This window comes from Leuciscus leuciscus, assembly GCF_965113295.1.
Source record: "Leuciscus leuciscus genome assembly, chromosome: 11".
NCBI lineage: Eukaryota > Metazoa > Chordata > Actinopteri > Cypriniformes > Leuciscidae > Leuciscus > Leuciscus leuciscus.
In genome coordinates this window covers 19164081-19178956 of record NC_138735.1, presented here as the reverse complement: position 1 = coordinate 19178956, position 14876 = coordinate 19164081, and the positions used below count along the sequence as shown (strand labels likewise).

The following is a 14876-nucleotide window of genomic DNA, read 5'->3' as shown; positions in this document are numbered from 1 at the left end:
AACGGCATACTCATGAATCTGGGCGGCGTAGCACTCCATCTCTTTGACGACAGTGGTGAGTTTGGTCAGAAGCTTGTGGTAGGCGTCCAGAATGAGCAGGTCATCTTCTCGTAGCAGGAATCGCAGACCGTGACCTTCAGCTCTGCTCAGACTGTGTCCGGATGGAGCAGCCATGCTGGTGATACTATGCTGGACGTAAACCATGGGGTTCAGCTTACCTGAAAGCACAAACCAAATCTAATAGACATCAACTCATTGCTCCCTAGCAGTCTCTAGTTGTACATTCAATTTAGGAATATATTTTCACTCACCCTGCTCTGAATTGCGGCCTCCCTTCTCCAGAGTATTTTTCCTGTTGTCCAGCTGGACTCCGAAGGCACTTCCAAGGGAAGTAGTGGTCTTGGGATAAGACACCTCCATTACGTTGATGTGACAGTTGGTGGGGCAGAAGTCACTGCTGTGTAGTGGGGAAACTTTAGACTTCGCCTGCTTGAATGTGGGCCAGGCCCGGTTCTTCAAAACCCGTGAAAACTGAGAGCAGAAACGGATAAGTGTAAGATACAGTTTATGAACAAGAGCTTATTGGTTTTTATCTAAATCATCTAAACCAGTACTGCAGTAAAAAAAAAAAAAAAAAAGTCCAACCAGTCAGGCTTCAATAAGGGCTAGCCACAGGATATCATTGGATTGAGTCTGGTATGCTAAATTGCAAAGTACAGTATGGCTCAGCACTTTCCCATCATGCCCTGGGCCAGTTTACTCTTCAGATCTATAAAGTGTACAAAAGGTCAATCTATACAAAACAGACAATAAATACACCGGCCCACCAATCACCTACTCATCCTGGCAATGGATGTTCCTGTTCGATAGATAGTATATTAAACTGTGCTGGGAGAAAAAACTTAAACCAGTCTAAGGTGGTTTAAGTCAACAGGCTGGTTCTGTAATCATGAACAACTAGAAAAAATAATTTAAAATCATAAGTAATAAAACACAGAAGGACGTCCATCGACATTGGCCATACATAATGCTATGCCTGACAAGCCAGACCCACATCAAGATGTTGGGCCTGGGAACTCACCATTGGCAGAGCTCAATCTGAGGGGCGGGATAAACGGTTGTCTTTCACAAGCCCTCTGCATGCAATAGGATAGCGCTACAACCAACCAGAGTGTTTTCCCACCAGCGGAGATAGCTGATAGATTAAACTTTTGCCATATCCGGTCGGCAAAACTCCGAACACATCTTCCTTTTTTAAGAATGACTTTAGTGCCGTTCTTTGTTCTTTTCTCAAAGAAAAGCTTAACTCCAAGTCTTCCAGAGTCGTGGGCAAAGCCGATTCGAAAGACCGCTGTTCGCCAGCAGCGGCAGCTCTTCTTTGTTTTCAAGTAGCAGGGAATTCACACGGAACCGTCACAACTCTGCCGTCATTATGTTAAGCCCGCCCACCGACTCTTTACACGATGTGATTGGCCTGACTAGAGTTTGTTTTTTCCAGCTCACAAGCCAACAGAGAGTTGCTAGACGACCCTGGCTGCAAAATAAAATTTGCTGCCGCTAGGGTGCGTCTAGGTTTCTAGGCTAATATAATGCACTACTTGTAGAAAATCTATCAATCAGGGGTAATTTATTTACAAAGCAAAATTGCTTGTTAATGGTTCCACATTGCACCTGAAATTACATCCATTAAACTTGCATTTAAAGTTACGGTTTCAGGCACAGGAGCATGTAATTAAATCATCTGACAAGACCTCAATGTTCCCCTTGAGCAGGGTTTTGAACCTCGCCTTTTTCCAACAATGACATAACAATTGTATGGTTGTGGTAGGGTATGGCAGCACTCATGGACTACACTGGATGGGTTACAGCTGCACTGGACACATAGCCTCCCTTCAGACCTGACTTCCCACATTCCTGAATAACTTTGACAAACAGGGAGCTTCCGTGTCCGGGGTTCGGACCCTGCCAGACCTCTCACAGGGCCCTACTGAGAACGCAGCAGAAGGGAAATTATGCAATGGGACGGGATGTTCAGAACTATTTATAGCCGGTGAAGCAACGGCTAATTAATCCAGTGCTGAGTGGGATGTTGAATCAGATCACAGGGAAAAACAAGGGAAACGGGCAGATGCTTGCAGACATATTTTCCTTTTCTTGCTCCAAATAAAAGCAGCTGATGGAAATTAAAAATGACATTTTGCACAATCCCGTTTCCCTTGGTACTGGTGGACTCGCATATTTCATCAATCAAGGCCAGCTGGTGTTAAAAAGGACAGGGTGGGACTGTTTCCTGTTCTGTAACCTAAATAGAAGTGCTACAAGTCAAACGAAGTTTTCTTAGCTGCAGCCTTCTAAAGGCCGCCAACCGAAAAAACGTATCAAGACATTCAAATAAGTTTTCGTGCACTGAGTTAGATCCAGTCTGATTTCAAACAATTGGTGCTGACCTTCCTGTAATTGGTGATTCTTCGATTGATATGCTCGAGTCTCTCGCCGCACATTGCACTGAATCTGGTCTGCAGGTCCTCTGGGATGAGCTCCGTGCTGGAGCTCAGTCGACTGCAGGTCTGCACTAACTGCTCATCGTTCCTGGCCAAGGCTTCTAAAATCTGACAAACCACACAAAGAAAGACATAGAGCTTTGGTCATAAAACAGATGTGCTTTCCACCATTCATTTGTAAGTAATGAAGATGAAGTGAGCAAATCTGCTGTAGGTCAAGTGAGTTAGAAACACTGCACGCATTTCCCAAAACAGATACACAGAATTGAGTTGTTCCCTTGTGATTATTGCAGGGACATGCTGCATCTAACCCTTATTGTATTAATACTTGTATGACTGTAAAAACTTTACACTAAAACAGGAGTAGATGTCCTGTGTCACATTATAGGAGCGTTTTTTAAAGGTTAAGACCATTTAACACGGTACACAGTAACCATGAGTTCCCAGTTCATTTTCAATGAGAAGGAAGCAGCTTTTGCGTATATTTATTTATTTTCTAAATATTTTTTGTCATTTATCATTGAAAAATCAGATGTGATTTTATTCACAATCAATCAATCAATCACATCTACTACATATAAAAACTATATACAAACTTTTATGATTAATCGATTTGATCGCACTAATTATATTATATTATAATTTCTGAATCTATGTCATTTAATTGGTTTAATTATGAATTAACATTTTTATGGAGAAAATATAATTTGAAATGATTATATTATATTCATTAAATAATAATAATAATATATATATGCAATAAATTATATATAATAATAATAATAATACATTTGATTTATTTGGCGCCTTTCTGGACACTCAAGGTCGCCTAAATATATATATATATATATATATAAGAGTAAAATATATATATATATATATATATGTATATATAAATTATTGAATATATGATATGATATATGATTGATATTATAAATTATATTCATTAAATAAAAATATATATGCAATAAATTATATATATATAAATATATATATAATTTATTGATATTATTTAATGAATTCAAATATAATATGTCATTTTTATAATTTAATATATTATAATATAATATAATAACCCTCAATACTCAATTACCACTTCTACCACTGTCTATGCAACAAAGTGTAATGGTATATAGAGCAATAAAAAATAAAACCAAAGTACAGCACCAATTAGAGTGAACATTTACACACACCACACAGTTGTAGAAGTATTTTCTCATAAGACGGAAGACTCTGCCTGCGAGACTGTGGAGGAGAAATTTAAGAGCACGCTGAGACCGTAACAATTGCATGTAATCTGCCGAACAGCACTGAAATATTAAAATTCATCTGAAGAAAGTTTTCCCAGAGGAAGTGCAGACCTACTCAAGCAGATGTTTGTAATAAGGCATAAATTGCTGGCAGTTAAGGGGATTAAAAACAAAAAGAGTCTATAATATGTAGAACATGTCAATACATCAGAGTCCCATTAGGTGCGTTTCTGAGATGTCACTGTCAAGCTGTGATGCCCCTACCGCTGAATGCAAAACAGTCTGGCCTGACAGCTGTTAGTTCATTAATGCAGATTGTAAATCTCAGAAATACATTTTTAGGGAAAGGAAATATGGCGTTCATTCGTAAACAAGCATGATATTCAGAACAGCTGAGATCACACAGGATGCTGCATGCAACATATTCAAGCAAACGTTAATGATCAACATAACAGTTTCTCTTTCTCTCGTTGCTGACGCAAAAACAGAGAGATGTGGGCACTGCACATGAAACTTGTAACTCTTTCAAAACTTGGAGAACGACTGAATACAAAAACATCTGACAGCAACAATCAAGATTTCTGTGATAATAAACTGTACTTGATTGCCAATAGATAAAGAAAAAGCACAACATCACATGTATATCGTTCAAAAGTTTAGAATCCTGAAAAAAAAATTCTGAAGACTAGAGTAATAGCTTTTTTCATCACACACAGAAAGATATTACGCAGTTGTTTTAAATTTTATTAATATGAATATGTATTTTTGGGCTGCATTTATTTGGTCGAAAATACACTTTCATATTATTCCTACGTTTGGGTCAGTAAGATTTTTTTATGTTTTTGAAAGTGAATGTATTGTTACATTAAGCTATTTAAATATTTTAAAATGGTAATTAAAAAGAGTTTAAAATAGAGCTATATATTGCGATGTAATATTGCTCAGTGCATCATTGTTTTCCAGTAAACGTGTTCATGAATTTCTAGAAATCATAGAGTTACATTATAGCTTTTTTTAAGGAAATTTCATTTAATGAAAAAATATTTTTGTATTAATAGTTCTGACAATCATAAACATTGCTGAATGAAAATGCCAATGAAAATGCTGGCAGAGTGAGTTAAAAATAGCAGAAATATCGTTTTGTAAGAACAATAGTTCCAAGCGACTTCCTTAGTTTCCTCACAGCGGCAAGCTCTGTGATTTAAAGTGTTTATCCTTTTATTCCGCAGCAGGGGGTCGTAAAGACCATTTTTTTATTTGTCACACACACTTGGTTTAATATACTCTGCTGTCAGGTTCTATCAGTGGCTGTGTGTTATGTGTGAACTGTGAAGAGGCCCTCACAAATGTACAAGACACTCCCTGTCGTCTCCTCTGATTCTGTATGAATTAATTCACTGGTGCTCTACAGCAGAGATAATGGCTGGTGTGTGTCTATGGGAACTCATGTGACTCTACCTTGGCCGTGAGGCTGAAAAAGCCTTTTGGTTCCACCATTTTCTCCAAGACGTGACACTTCATCCCGGCCGTACTGTCATACTCGTACATGACGCCGTACTCCAGATACACGTTATCCACCGTCAGGCTAACGTGATCTTTTTTTCCGTCTATTATGGCGATGGTGTTGAACTTGTCCATGACTTCTGTTGAACACACACACCAGTTGTTTCAATGTTACCAGTCTGAGCTATGGAAGCTTGTTTCCGCCACAGAATAAAAACTAAAAAAGTTAAATGCGACTTTTATCTCACAATTCTGAATTTTTTTCGCAATTGCGTGTTATAAAGACAGAATTGATTGATGTAAAGTCAGAATATAAGCTTTTCTCAGAATTGCATGTTTATATCTCGCAATTCTGACTTTATAACACACAATTGGGAGATATAAAGTCAGAATTGTGAGATATAAACTTGCAATTGCGAAAAAAAAAATCTGAATTTCAAGTTAATTTCTCGCAATTGCGAGCTTGTATCTCGCAATTCTGAATTTATAACATGCAATTCTGACTTTATATCTCGCAATTCTGAGAAAAAAAGTCGCAATTATCTTTTAAAAAGTTGTATTCTGTGGCGGAAACAAGCTTCCATACTGAGCAGATCAAAACAGATTAAAGTTAATAATTCAAGGCAAATCTTTAGATGGCTTGAGCTCATCTAGAGGCCATCAATCTATTTCCTGTTAGGTAACAAAATACCAAATCACAAACACAGATTAGTTGTTTCCATGTCCTGTGAATTCTGCATGAGGCTACTGAAGTGAGACTTGTAAAGTTAGTGTCTACGAGGACGAAGAAAAAGACTAATTATCACGGATAGTGTGGGAGGATGAAAGAGTGTGTACTTGTGTGTACAGTAAGTGTTTGGACTGGTGTGTGTAACAGCACCTTCAACTTTACACTCAAACACATCTCCGTTCTCCCCTGCGGCGGGCTTCTGATTGGTTCTCTGGTGGTCTTCTTGTGCGCTCTCGCTGTTGTTATACACCCATTTAATGGAGTCTTGCTGCAATAAAGAACAACAAAACAACCTTTTCAGACTCGCTTTCAGAACAAGGATTGCAAGTTGATTACACACTCCCATAGGACACAAAAACCACAAAGCTAAAACATCTTTTTTTTCCTCCTAGATATCAACGAGGCTGGATGTAAAGCAATTAGAGAAGATTCCTCTAAGAAAAAAACCCTGGTAATCTACCATGTTTCTCCTTGAGTTTCAGTAAAGATTTCAACAAAGTCTCAAACATTTGAAACCAATATAATACCAAAGTCTACAATCAAATATCAGAGATTTAAACATTTCTCAGCAAACAAAATGATCTTAGCAATGCTATCCAGATTTGATAGTTCTATACAGTTACTTTGTCAAAAAAAAAAAAAAAAAAAAAAACATTGCCAACTTGTGTCTATTTATGACTGAGACTTTATTAAGTTATGAAAAATCAACCTTTGAGCAATTACTTTTCTTCCTACGGTTGTTTTTTAGGTTTTTAATTGTTACAAGCATTATCATGCTCTAACTGAGGGTCTCAGGTTTGTGATTTTACTGAATGTGAACATGGCTTCCCATTAATGCTGATATATTACAAGCGAAATCAAAGAACGAACTGGTGTGACGTAATTTCAGATAAAATCAGGCCAAAATAAAACGAGTTTGAAACAGGTTCAAAACAGCCTGCCGAAGCAAACTTTCAACAAAACTTAACTGCAGCTGAAAACACCTTTGAACTACCATTCAATCTAACCTCGAACTACTCTGCATTCATTAAAATGTAAATCTTCTCCCGTTCTCCGGTTCATTTCTTTCATTGAGGTCAGACATGAGTAAATACATGAACACACTGGAGAGCTGCTTTAGTGGAAGCTGAAGGTGTAATTCTAATTTCTAAGCTGAAAGCAACACTGACACTGTTTTTTCATGTTTAATACTGTAAAGCTGTTTTCTTTAAAGCAATCTATTATATAAAGTGCTATATGAATAAATATGACTTGAGTTAACTGGAATTCAGAATTGCAGAGCTGGTGCAAACATATCCACGTCGCTATGATCAGATGCTTTGTCAACTGCTGTTTTCTCATGGCTGTGATTTTAATTGTGTGGTTACTTTGTTATTGAGAAGAAAGCGAGCAGCGCATTTAACTTTTGTTCTGCAAATTTTCGCAGCCGAAATCCAGTCATTTCAATGGGAAAAAGAACTTCACTGGGAGTATATCGCAGCCTTTATGCATTTAACAGTCTAAAGCACATCCACCGCACGTCCTCTTCTGTCAATGTCTCTCTCCAAAATTTCCCTCTGCTGTTTTAACCAACTGAGATGCAAGACTCCTCTTGATGGTGGGCCGCAAATCCCTGCTTAGTAGGAGGGTGGGCAACCCCCCGCTTTCTTTTTCCATGCCTGATGAAAACCAGAGTCCAGCCAGCGTGCCAACCACACCGTCCTACTTCAGCCTGTGCCAAGCCTGTCCTTTATTACCCTTCAACACAGGCCTGCCTGGCCCATTCCTTAACCCATATCCCGCACACCCCCATCCAGTTTCCTAGCCGCCTTCTACCCCGCGAAAGAAGCATTACTGCTATTATTGCTGGACCATGACCCAGACCGGATCACAAAGTTCAACAATTTTGCTATGCACTTTGTTTTGCTTTCTAGATATTTAAGGATCAGGAATGGTGCACTTATGGAGGGGCTGAGAGATGCTTGCACTCTCACCTGTGTGGGTCGTCGGAACTTCCTGCAGGCCGTGACGTGGGCGATGACACTGGCATGGCTTTCTTTGCTCACATTGATACCATTCACTTTAATGATGCACTGGCCTGGGTGAAGGCCTGCAACTGCCGCAACGGTGCCTTTTGAGAAACAGGAAGAGAGGTAACAGCTGTTTTAAAAGGTAGACAACTTAATTGTGTTGTCTGCTAAAGCCGGGTGCACACTGTGCGATTTGTAATAGTCCTTTACGATTGTTGCTTGTCAGACTGTTCGAACATGATCATCGCTGTAAGCCATGCCACACTGTAGGATCTCAGTTGTCATTAATGTCAGACTGTACGACAGTCAAGACGCGTTGAAAACGGACGCACGCAAGAAAACCTGTCCGGAGTTTTACATCAATAATACTTTCGGTGATGTGAGCTGCATTACACGCGAGATTGAAATGGTGGCTACAAAGAAATCCCTCATGACAAGGTCATGAGGTCTTGAAAAACGAAGACAATTTGACGGTCGTCGTAGGAGAGGTCACACTGCAGGACTGTGAGTAAAATCTTCTGACACTGCCAGAATTTCGTCTGAGGCAAAATTTGATCGCAACGGTCATTAATCGGCTGTCGGTGAACATGTCAAACTAATGATCAAAGAATTTTAGCCTAGGATCAGAGAAATCTTTTAGGATTTGCTAAATTTGTCTCAGACGACCAAATCGTGGCCAAAATCGCACCGTGTGCACCCGGCTTAAGATATCTAATTCTAAAGATAGAATAGCATAATCCCAGAAGTATTTTTCTGCTAACGAGACTAGTGCCATTAGCTTAGCAACATGCTAACTACAGATCATCCCCTGCAGAGTGCTATTTGTTTACAATTTTACATCGTATCTGTGTGTGCTATGTATTATGTTAACTACAGTTTCATGCCATTAGTTTAACAACATGCTAACTTAATTGGCAACATGTAGGCTAAACTATAGTGAGTGTTCAATGTGTTTTTTGTGTGCTCATTTACTTTAAGTACTTCAAGACCATCAAGCCATTAGCTTAGCAAAATGCTAACTTGCTAACGTGCTATTTGTGTGACATTGAGTGGTTGCCCATGTAAAGCATCTCAAATTGATCACTTAATGATAAGGTTGTATGTTTTGGAACAGAGCCATGTTTTTGAGTGTGCATACAAAAATGAGTAAGGGAGAATCACAAATCAACACAAATCTTCAAAAACACACAATCTCATTTTTACAAACAGACCCATAAATAACCACTAAATCTATGTATAAGCAGAGCATGAATAATGTGTTCTCTGTGGTTACTCTTCTTTTAAAGTTCACATCCAAATGCTAGTCAAGCACATCACATAAACAGTTTGACCCCAAGGTTAGGATCCACAGACAGATCCACTTGGCAAGGGCGCCACTTTCTGCATTACAGCAGGTGGTACTATAAACTGAAATGAATGTGACTCTAGTTAGTTTTCAGAAAAGCAAAACACATCAGTAAAATCAGGAGCTGTTTATCTGTAGATGATGTGTGGTTCCTATAAAAGTTGTCTGAAGGCCAGGCCGACATTTAAAGTTTAACAGGAGAGACTAAATATTCATAGATTGTTTGCATAATCTCCTAAACAAACACAGAGCTTATACTGAATATCTCTTTCTGTATTAAAAGTGCATGCCTCTGTAAAAGGCCCCTGTTTCTCTAATCACATTTCATGGTCTGAAGTCTTTACGCTGCATTTTTTTTTTTTTCTGAGTAAATGCTCTCTCCCTCCTGCAGCCAGTGAAACTCAGGCAAAAGCAATTTTTAAGAACAAGCAAGCACATTAGGCAGGGTAATAATTATCATAACTCCCCGCTGAGCTTATGAACAGCAATCACTTGAAGGAGCAGCCGACCTTCTAAATGTGGGAGGAGAAACTCAAATCCTTATGGTACTACCTGCTGAAAAAAATTGCTTAGGCTAGCATAAATGTCTATACCTTCCACGATTTATGCTAGTCAGTGCTGTTGCCTTTCAAAGGAAATCGCACTGCATCTGAGAATTCAACGCTGTGGGAACGACTCTGTATGATTGCGTTGTGAAGCACGTGTAAAATTCAGTCGGGGTTCAGTCCACCCCGAGTCTAATGGTGTGACGGAACGTCATAGTTTCCTGGTCATGGCGTTACCCGCCTGTGAAGAATATCCTAACTAAACAGTGCTAGCTTCTGTGTCTTCAACAAGAACTCTCTGTGAAATCATGTGTCTTATTTGGTGTTGTCTGTCTCTTTCATATTGTTAAATATATATATACTGTATATGTAAAGAGTGTATTATGGCAAGCATACAACAAATTGTGTGTTCCTGCCCTCGCTACATCACTGGTGGGGATATACACATTTGTTTGGGAGAGGAGAATGCCCTGTCAGCTCTTGATGGAGCCGACTGTGTGCATTGTGAACAGCTTCCGCGACAGCTTTCTTTGTGGAGGGAGCCCAGATTTGTGTTTCTCGCGGCTCTGGTCCCGCTGCTGCAAAGCCAGAGAGACGATTCAGGTCATGGGGTTCGCAAATGGATCTAGCAGAGGGGTTAGAGACTGGCACTGCCTTTTCTCTACCCTCACCTGGAAACCGTCTGGAAGCACGGTCTGCGGTTTCTTCCAATCCGAGTGAGGCACCGGTGCTGCAGTCACCCAGCTCTGAGGAGTTGTATATTGTTAGCATCGATGCAGGAGATGTTGAGGACTCGCCACCTGACATTCCTGGTTGTGACTCGTGCTGAGGCCAGGTTAAATATAGACTGCCAGGAAGCAGGACGTTCATCCCAAAAGCAAGCTGGACAAATGCTTCCTGCCCTCACGATCGCAACCTCCTCGTCGGGGCCTGCAGTTTTTTCACACCGAGGTTTCGAGATTGTGGAGGACACCAGTATCTTATTGTGTCTTCAGCTCTCAGACTTCCAACTATTCCTCCATCCTGGGACTGACATGGTTATGGGGCGATGCCTAAGATGGAAGAGACGCTAGCTAACTATCTCTCCCCTGAGTCATCCCTGAAGGCCCCGACATTACCCACCAAGCCAGTCAGAACAACTTCGGCTTTGGTGGAAATGACTAATGGCTATGACTATGACGATCTTATAGGCATGCCAGGCTGACCTGCTAAGAGACCTTGAGGAGGGCGGTTAACAAGTTAACAAGGGCAGTTAACAAGACTTCAAACACATGGCATTTCTCTAAACCCTCACCCTGCAAAGACATGTCAGCCATCAAAATAGCCTTTCTGGCTAAGCTGGTTCACTAATGATGTCTTGCAGATTAAGCTAGTTAAAACTTGTGGTCAACTGATATGGGTTGTTTTGATGCCTGATGCTGATATCTAGAGAGCAAGGTGGCCGGTGACCAATATAAAGCAGATACATGACATCACACTATATTTATGATATCACAATATTTAATTTAAAGACAGTAAATAACAAATGCATAATTTCTTTAATTAAATGTATTTTTATATTAGATAATATTTACTCTAATTATGAATAATTGGAAAATGAATCAATTTGAAAGTTATTTCAATGTTATTTGACATTTATTACAAAAAGTTATTTGAACTTGATTAAAAAATCTTTAGATAGGAACTCTCTAACCAACAGTGCAATTAATAATCTGGTAAGTTTGTGCACACTGGGAATCATATTTTTTTTCTTCTTTGAATAAAGAAAAAGTTCTCAGCATATGCTCAGAATTTGGATTTGCACAAATCATGCAATGACACATTATTGATGCAAGCAGCTTCGGTTTGGTGTGAAGCGCGGAGTGTTCTTCTATCTCTTGTTCTCTTCAGGAGTGACAGTGTAAGCTGCATTGGTTTTCCTTTTTCATTCATCTCTCACCATGTTTGATAAAAATGCACCTCAGATACAGTAGGAAGTGAGACGGCTCTTTCTATTTATATATCGATGTGTGTGTGTGTGTGTGTGTGTGTGTGTGTGTGTGTGTGTGTGTGTGTGTGTGTGTGTGTGTGTGTGTGTGTGTGTGTGTGTGTGTGTGTGTGTGTGTGTGTGCGTGTGTGATGCAGTTTCCAGTCTGGCTCAAGTCCAGTCCTGTACCTACAGCTCCAGCTGTGATCCAGCTGAGGTTCAAAAACACAGAAGGATAAAGGGCATAAGTAAGTTCCTGTAGCCCAGCCCAGTTTTTCCTTTCTCTCTGTTCGCTCTTACCTCTGCCAACCGCATGCACCACAGATGGGCCGAATCCTCGGATCTGAAAGCCCAATCCGTCTGCAGAGTCTAGGATCTTCACAGTTCTGTGGAGCAGATAGACACACAGACATCAATGTGGCCGCTAAAAACGTCACATTTTCCAGTCACTGCTCCATGTGTGTTGTGTATTCTGATTTGCAGTTAAATATCAAGCTGATATTAATCAATAAAAGGATGTTTATCTGGCAGGGTTCTTTTTTTAATTTATATCAGGCTTTATAGCCTGTATGGCAACATAGTTCAGGTGTTATGAAGTCTTTAGATCATAGGAGTCGAGAGGTTTTCCACTCACTCTCTGGGTTTGGTGCTGACCAGTACTCTGAGTGGACCTTTGCTGTGGAAGCACTGCTTTAGGAAGTTTTCCACCTCCTGGAAAGGTCTCAAGAAGACCAGGTCCCCATTAATGGCAAATATCTTTTTCCCCACTTCTAGACCAGCCATCTGCAAAAGAGACACACAGGAACATCAAATAAGCTCTTAACTTAGATGATTTCACATCTTAGACCTAGATTTCACTTCTTATCACATTGGATGAAGTTGATGTGATGAACTATACCTGTGTTAATCAACTTCATACATCCACTAAAATAATCCTGACACCAGTTGCTTAAAAGTCATTTTAAAAAAGGTTAAAAAAGAGACTTTTGTTCTGAGAAATCAGAAAAATACTGTTTCTGAGCAACGTGTCTTTCATATCTATCTATTTAAATATCATATCTAATTAAATATTCATACATTTTTAGGTTTCAGGGTTAATCTATATATCTTCTGTGTGATTGGATGGATGAATACATAGATTTTAATTTCATTTCACAGGTGCACGGTTCAATCCTTTCATCCATATGTGCAACTTCCTACTCTGAGCACTCAAGTGGATGTAATCCATTCATTCTGTGCTTCACTGAATGGATTGGACACGTCTATTGACCGCTATAAATATAACCATTCTCCTCCAACAATAAAATGCACAGTCCTCTGTTTCCGGCTCTTGTTTTTCCTCTCCATTGAGAAAAATGGTTGGGCAGCTTTTCTTATTTTTCGTTGCTTTCTCCTTCCTTTTTTCATTCACTTTCCTCTATTATACCTCTCTCCCCCCCTCCCTCTCCCTCTCTCTCTCTCTGCCACTGTCTCTTTATCAGTTACAAACCTTTTTTGCTATTTTTACGAGAAAGCTTTTCATCTATGTAAGTGCACAGCTGGATTTTATTTCCTTTTTAATTTTTTCACTCTGCTCTTCATTGGAAACATACAGAGCAGATCCACATGCAATGCAGCATGGATCCCGTACTGTGATGCACAAGTTACTACAGGTCTGGGTAGCATTACTCTCTCTATGTCAAAACTGAGAAGTTCACTTCACCACATTTACCAGAGTTTGATCTAACAGATCAAACATATTAAAGCACTAAAAGGGAACCTCAAGAATGGCATGATTTGATGTCTATTTCTGTTATAAGCCTACAAAGGCACACATCAAAATGCTAATTACCACAAATTAAGTTCAACTAAAGAGTGCTAATTGTGAAGGTTTAGGGATTCAATTGATGTCTAAATGCCTAATTGGTCAGATCGAGCAACACCTACAGTACACTGTTAAAAATAAAGGTTCTTTATTGGCATTGGTGGTTCAATTGAGAGCCTTTAACATCAATGGAATCTTTCCATTGCACAAAAGGTTCTTTATAGTGGAAAATGATTATTTAGATTATTACAATGTTCTTCACACTAAAAAATATGGTTCTTTTAAGATCTCTGAAAGGTTTTTTGGGGCACCAAACATGGTTCTTCAATGGCATCAAAAGCATATTTTGGAACTTTTATTTTTAAGAGTGTAAGATGAGCTTGACAACAGGGGTGTACATTTTCCCATTAAAACCCCTCCTCACTATTGTTTATTATTTTTTTCACCTTTTTTTTCTCCAAATTTTACTATGCTTGCATATGAATATATGTGATGGGACTTGATGTGAATATAAAGGCTAGGCTTCTCACATGTATTTCTGAGTAGAAATGCTGAAGGCAAAACTGGTGGGTCGTGACCTACACAATGGGCCGCAGGTCTAGTCTGATAGGGTTACAGACAGCAGAGAAAAACTATGCTTTATATAACAAAATAACAAAATGCATATGAATCAAGCTTAGTTATGAAAGCCAAATGAATAGGCTTTTCAACCAGTAAAGATAGGAGAAAACACTTCTTATATGCAAACATGGACTATGCCAACAGTTTGCATGACATGCCATTATCAAAACTGGAAAAAGTTTTTTTTTTTTTTTTATGGTCACTTTTACCATTCAGCCTGTAGCATACTAAGCATTATGCTTAACTAAGCATTCAATTAAATCAATATTGAAATAATTATTTACAAAATGGATTGTTCTGGAGCTCGATTATGATTGGCTTTACTGAAGAACTACATTTCTTGGCAAAATAATAATAATTTGTTACCCACAAGTTCTTAATTGTTGCTGTGTGTTTATTTTATAAAACTTTGCCAGATATATTTTGAATGTATGAAGCTGTGGATTACAATGATTTTAGAACAGCTAAACCCTAGTTTATTGGGGCTTCATGCTGTATTGTATCATTTTCAGAACATTTTCTTTTTTACTTTTGTATGATACAAATATTGGATCACCTCTTATTATCCAAAGTAAAATCTGTTTCTTGAAGAAAACCAATTG

At 39.0% G+C, this 14876-nt stretch overlaps 1 protein-coding gene across 3 annotated transcripts in view; it reads right to left on the bottom strand.

The window, feature by feature from the left end:
• Positions 1–14876, bottom strand: part of prex2 (phosphatidylinositol-3,4,5-trisphosphate-dependent Rac exchange factor 2) — a 127528-nt gene that overhangs the window by 50749 nt on the left and 61903 nt on the right. For all 3 annotated transcript variants that reach the window (XM_082183869.1, XM_082183871.1, XM_082183870.1), the window contains exons 18-25: positions 12484–12632; positions 12150–12235; positions 7958–8094; positions 6135–6252; positions 5210–5394; positions 2448–2609; positions 312–531; positions 11–218 (exon numbers count right to left, since the gene is read on the bottom strand). In XM_082183869.1, the coding sequence (XP_082039995.1) occupies positions 11–218; positions 312–531; positions 2448–2609; positions 5210–5394; positions 6135–6252; positions 7958–8094; positions 12150–12235; positions 12484–12632 (1265 nt within the window). The remainder of the gene's footprint in view (positions 1–10; positions 219–311; positions 532–2447; positions 2610–5209; positions 5395–6134; positions 6253–7957; positions 8095–12149; positions 12236–12483; positions 12633–14876) is intronic.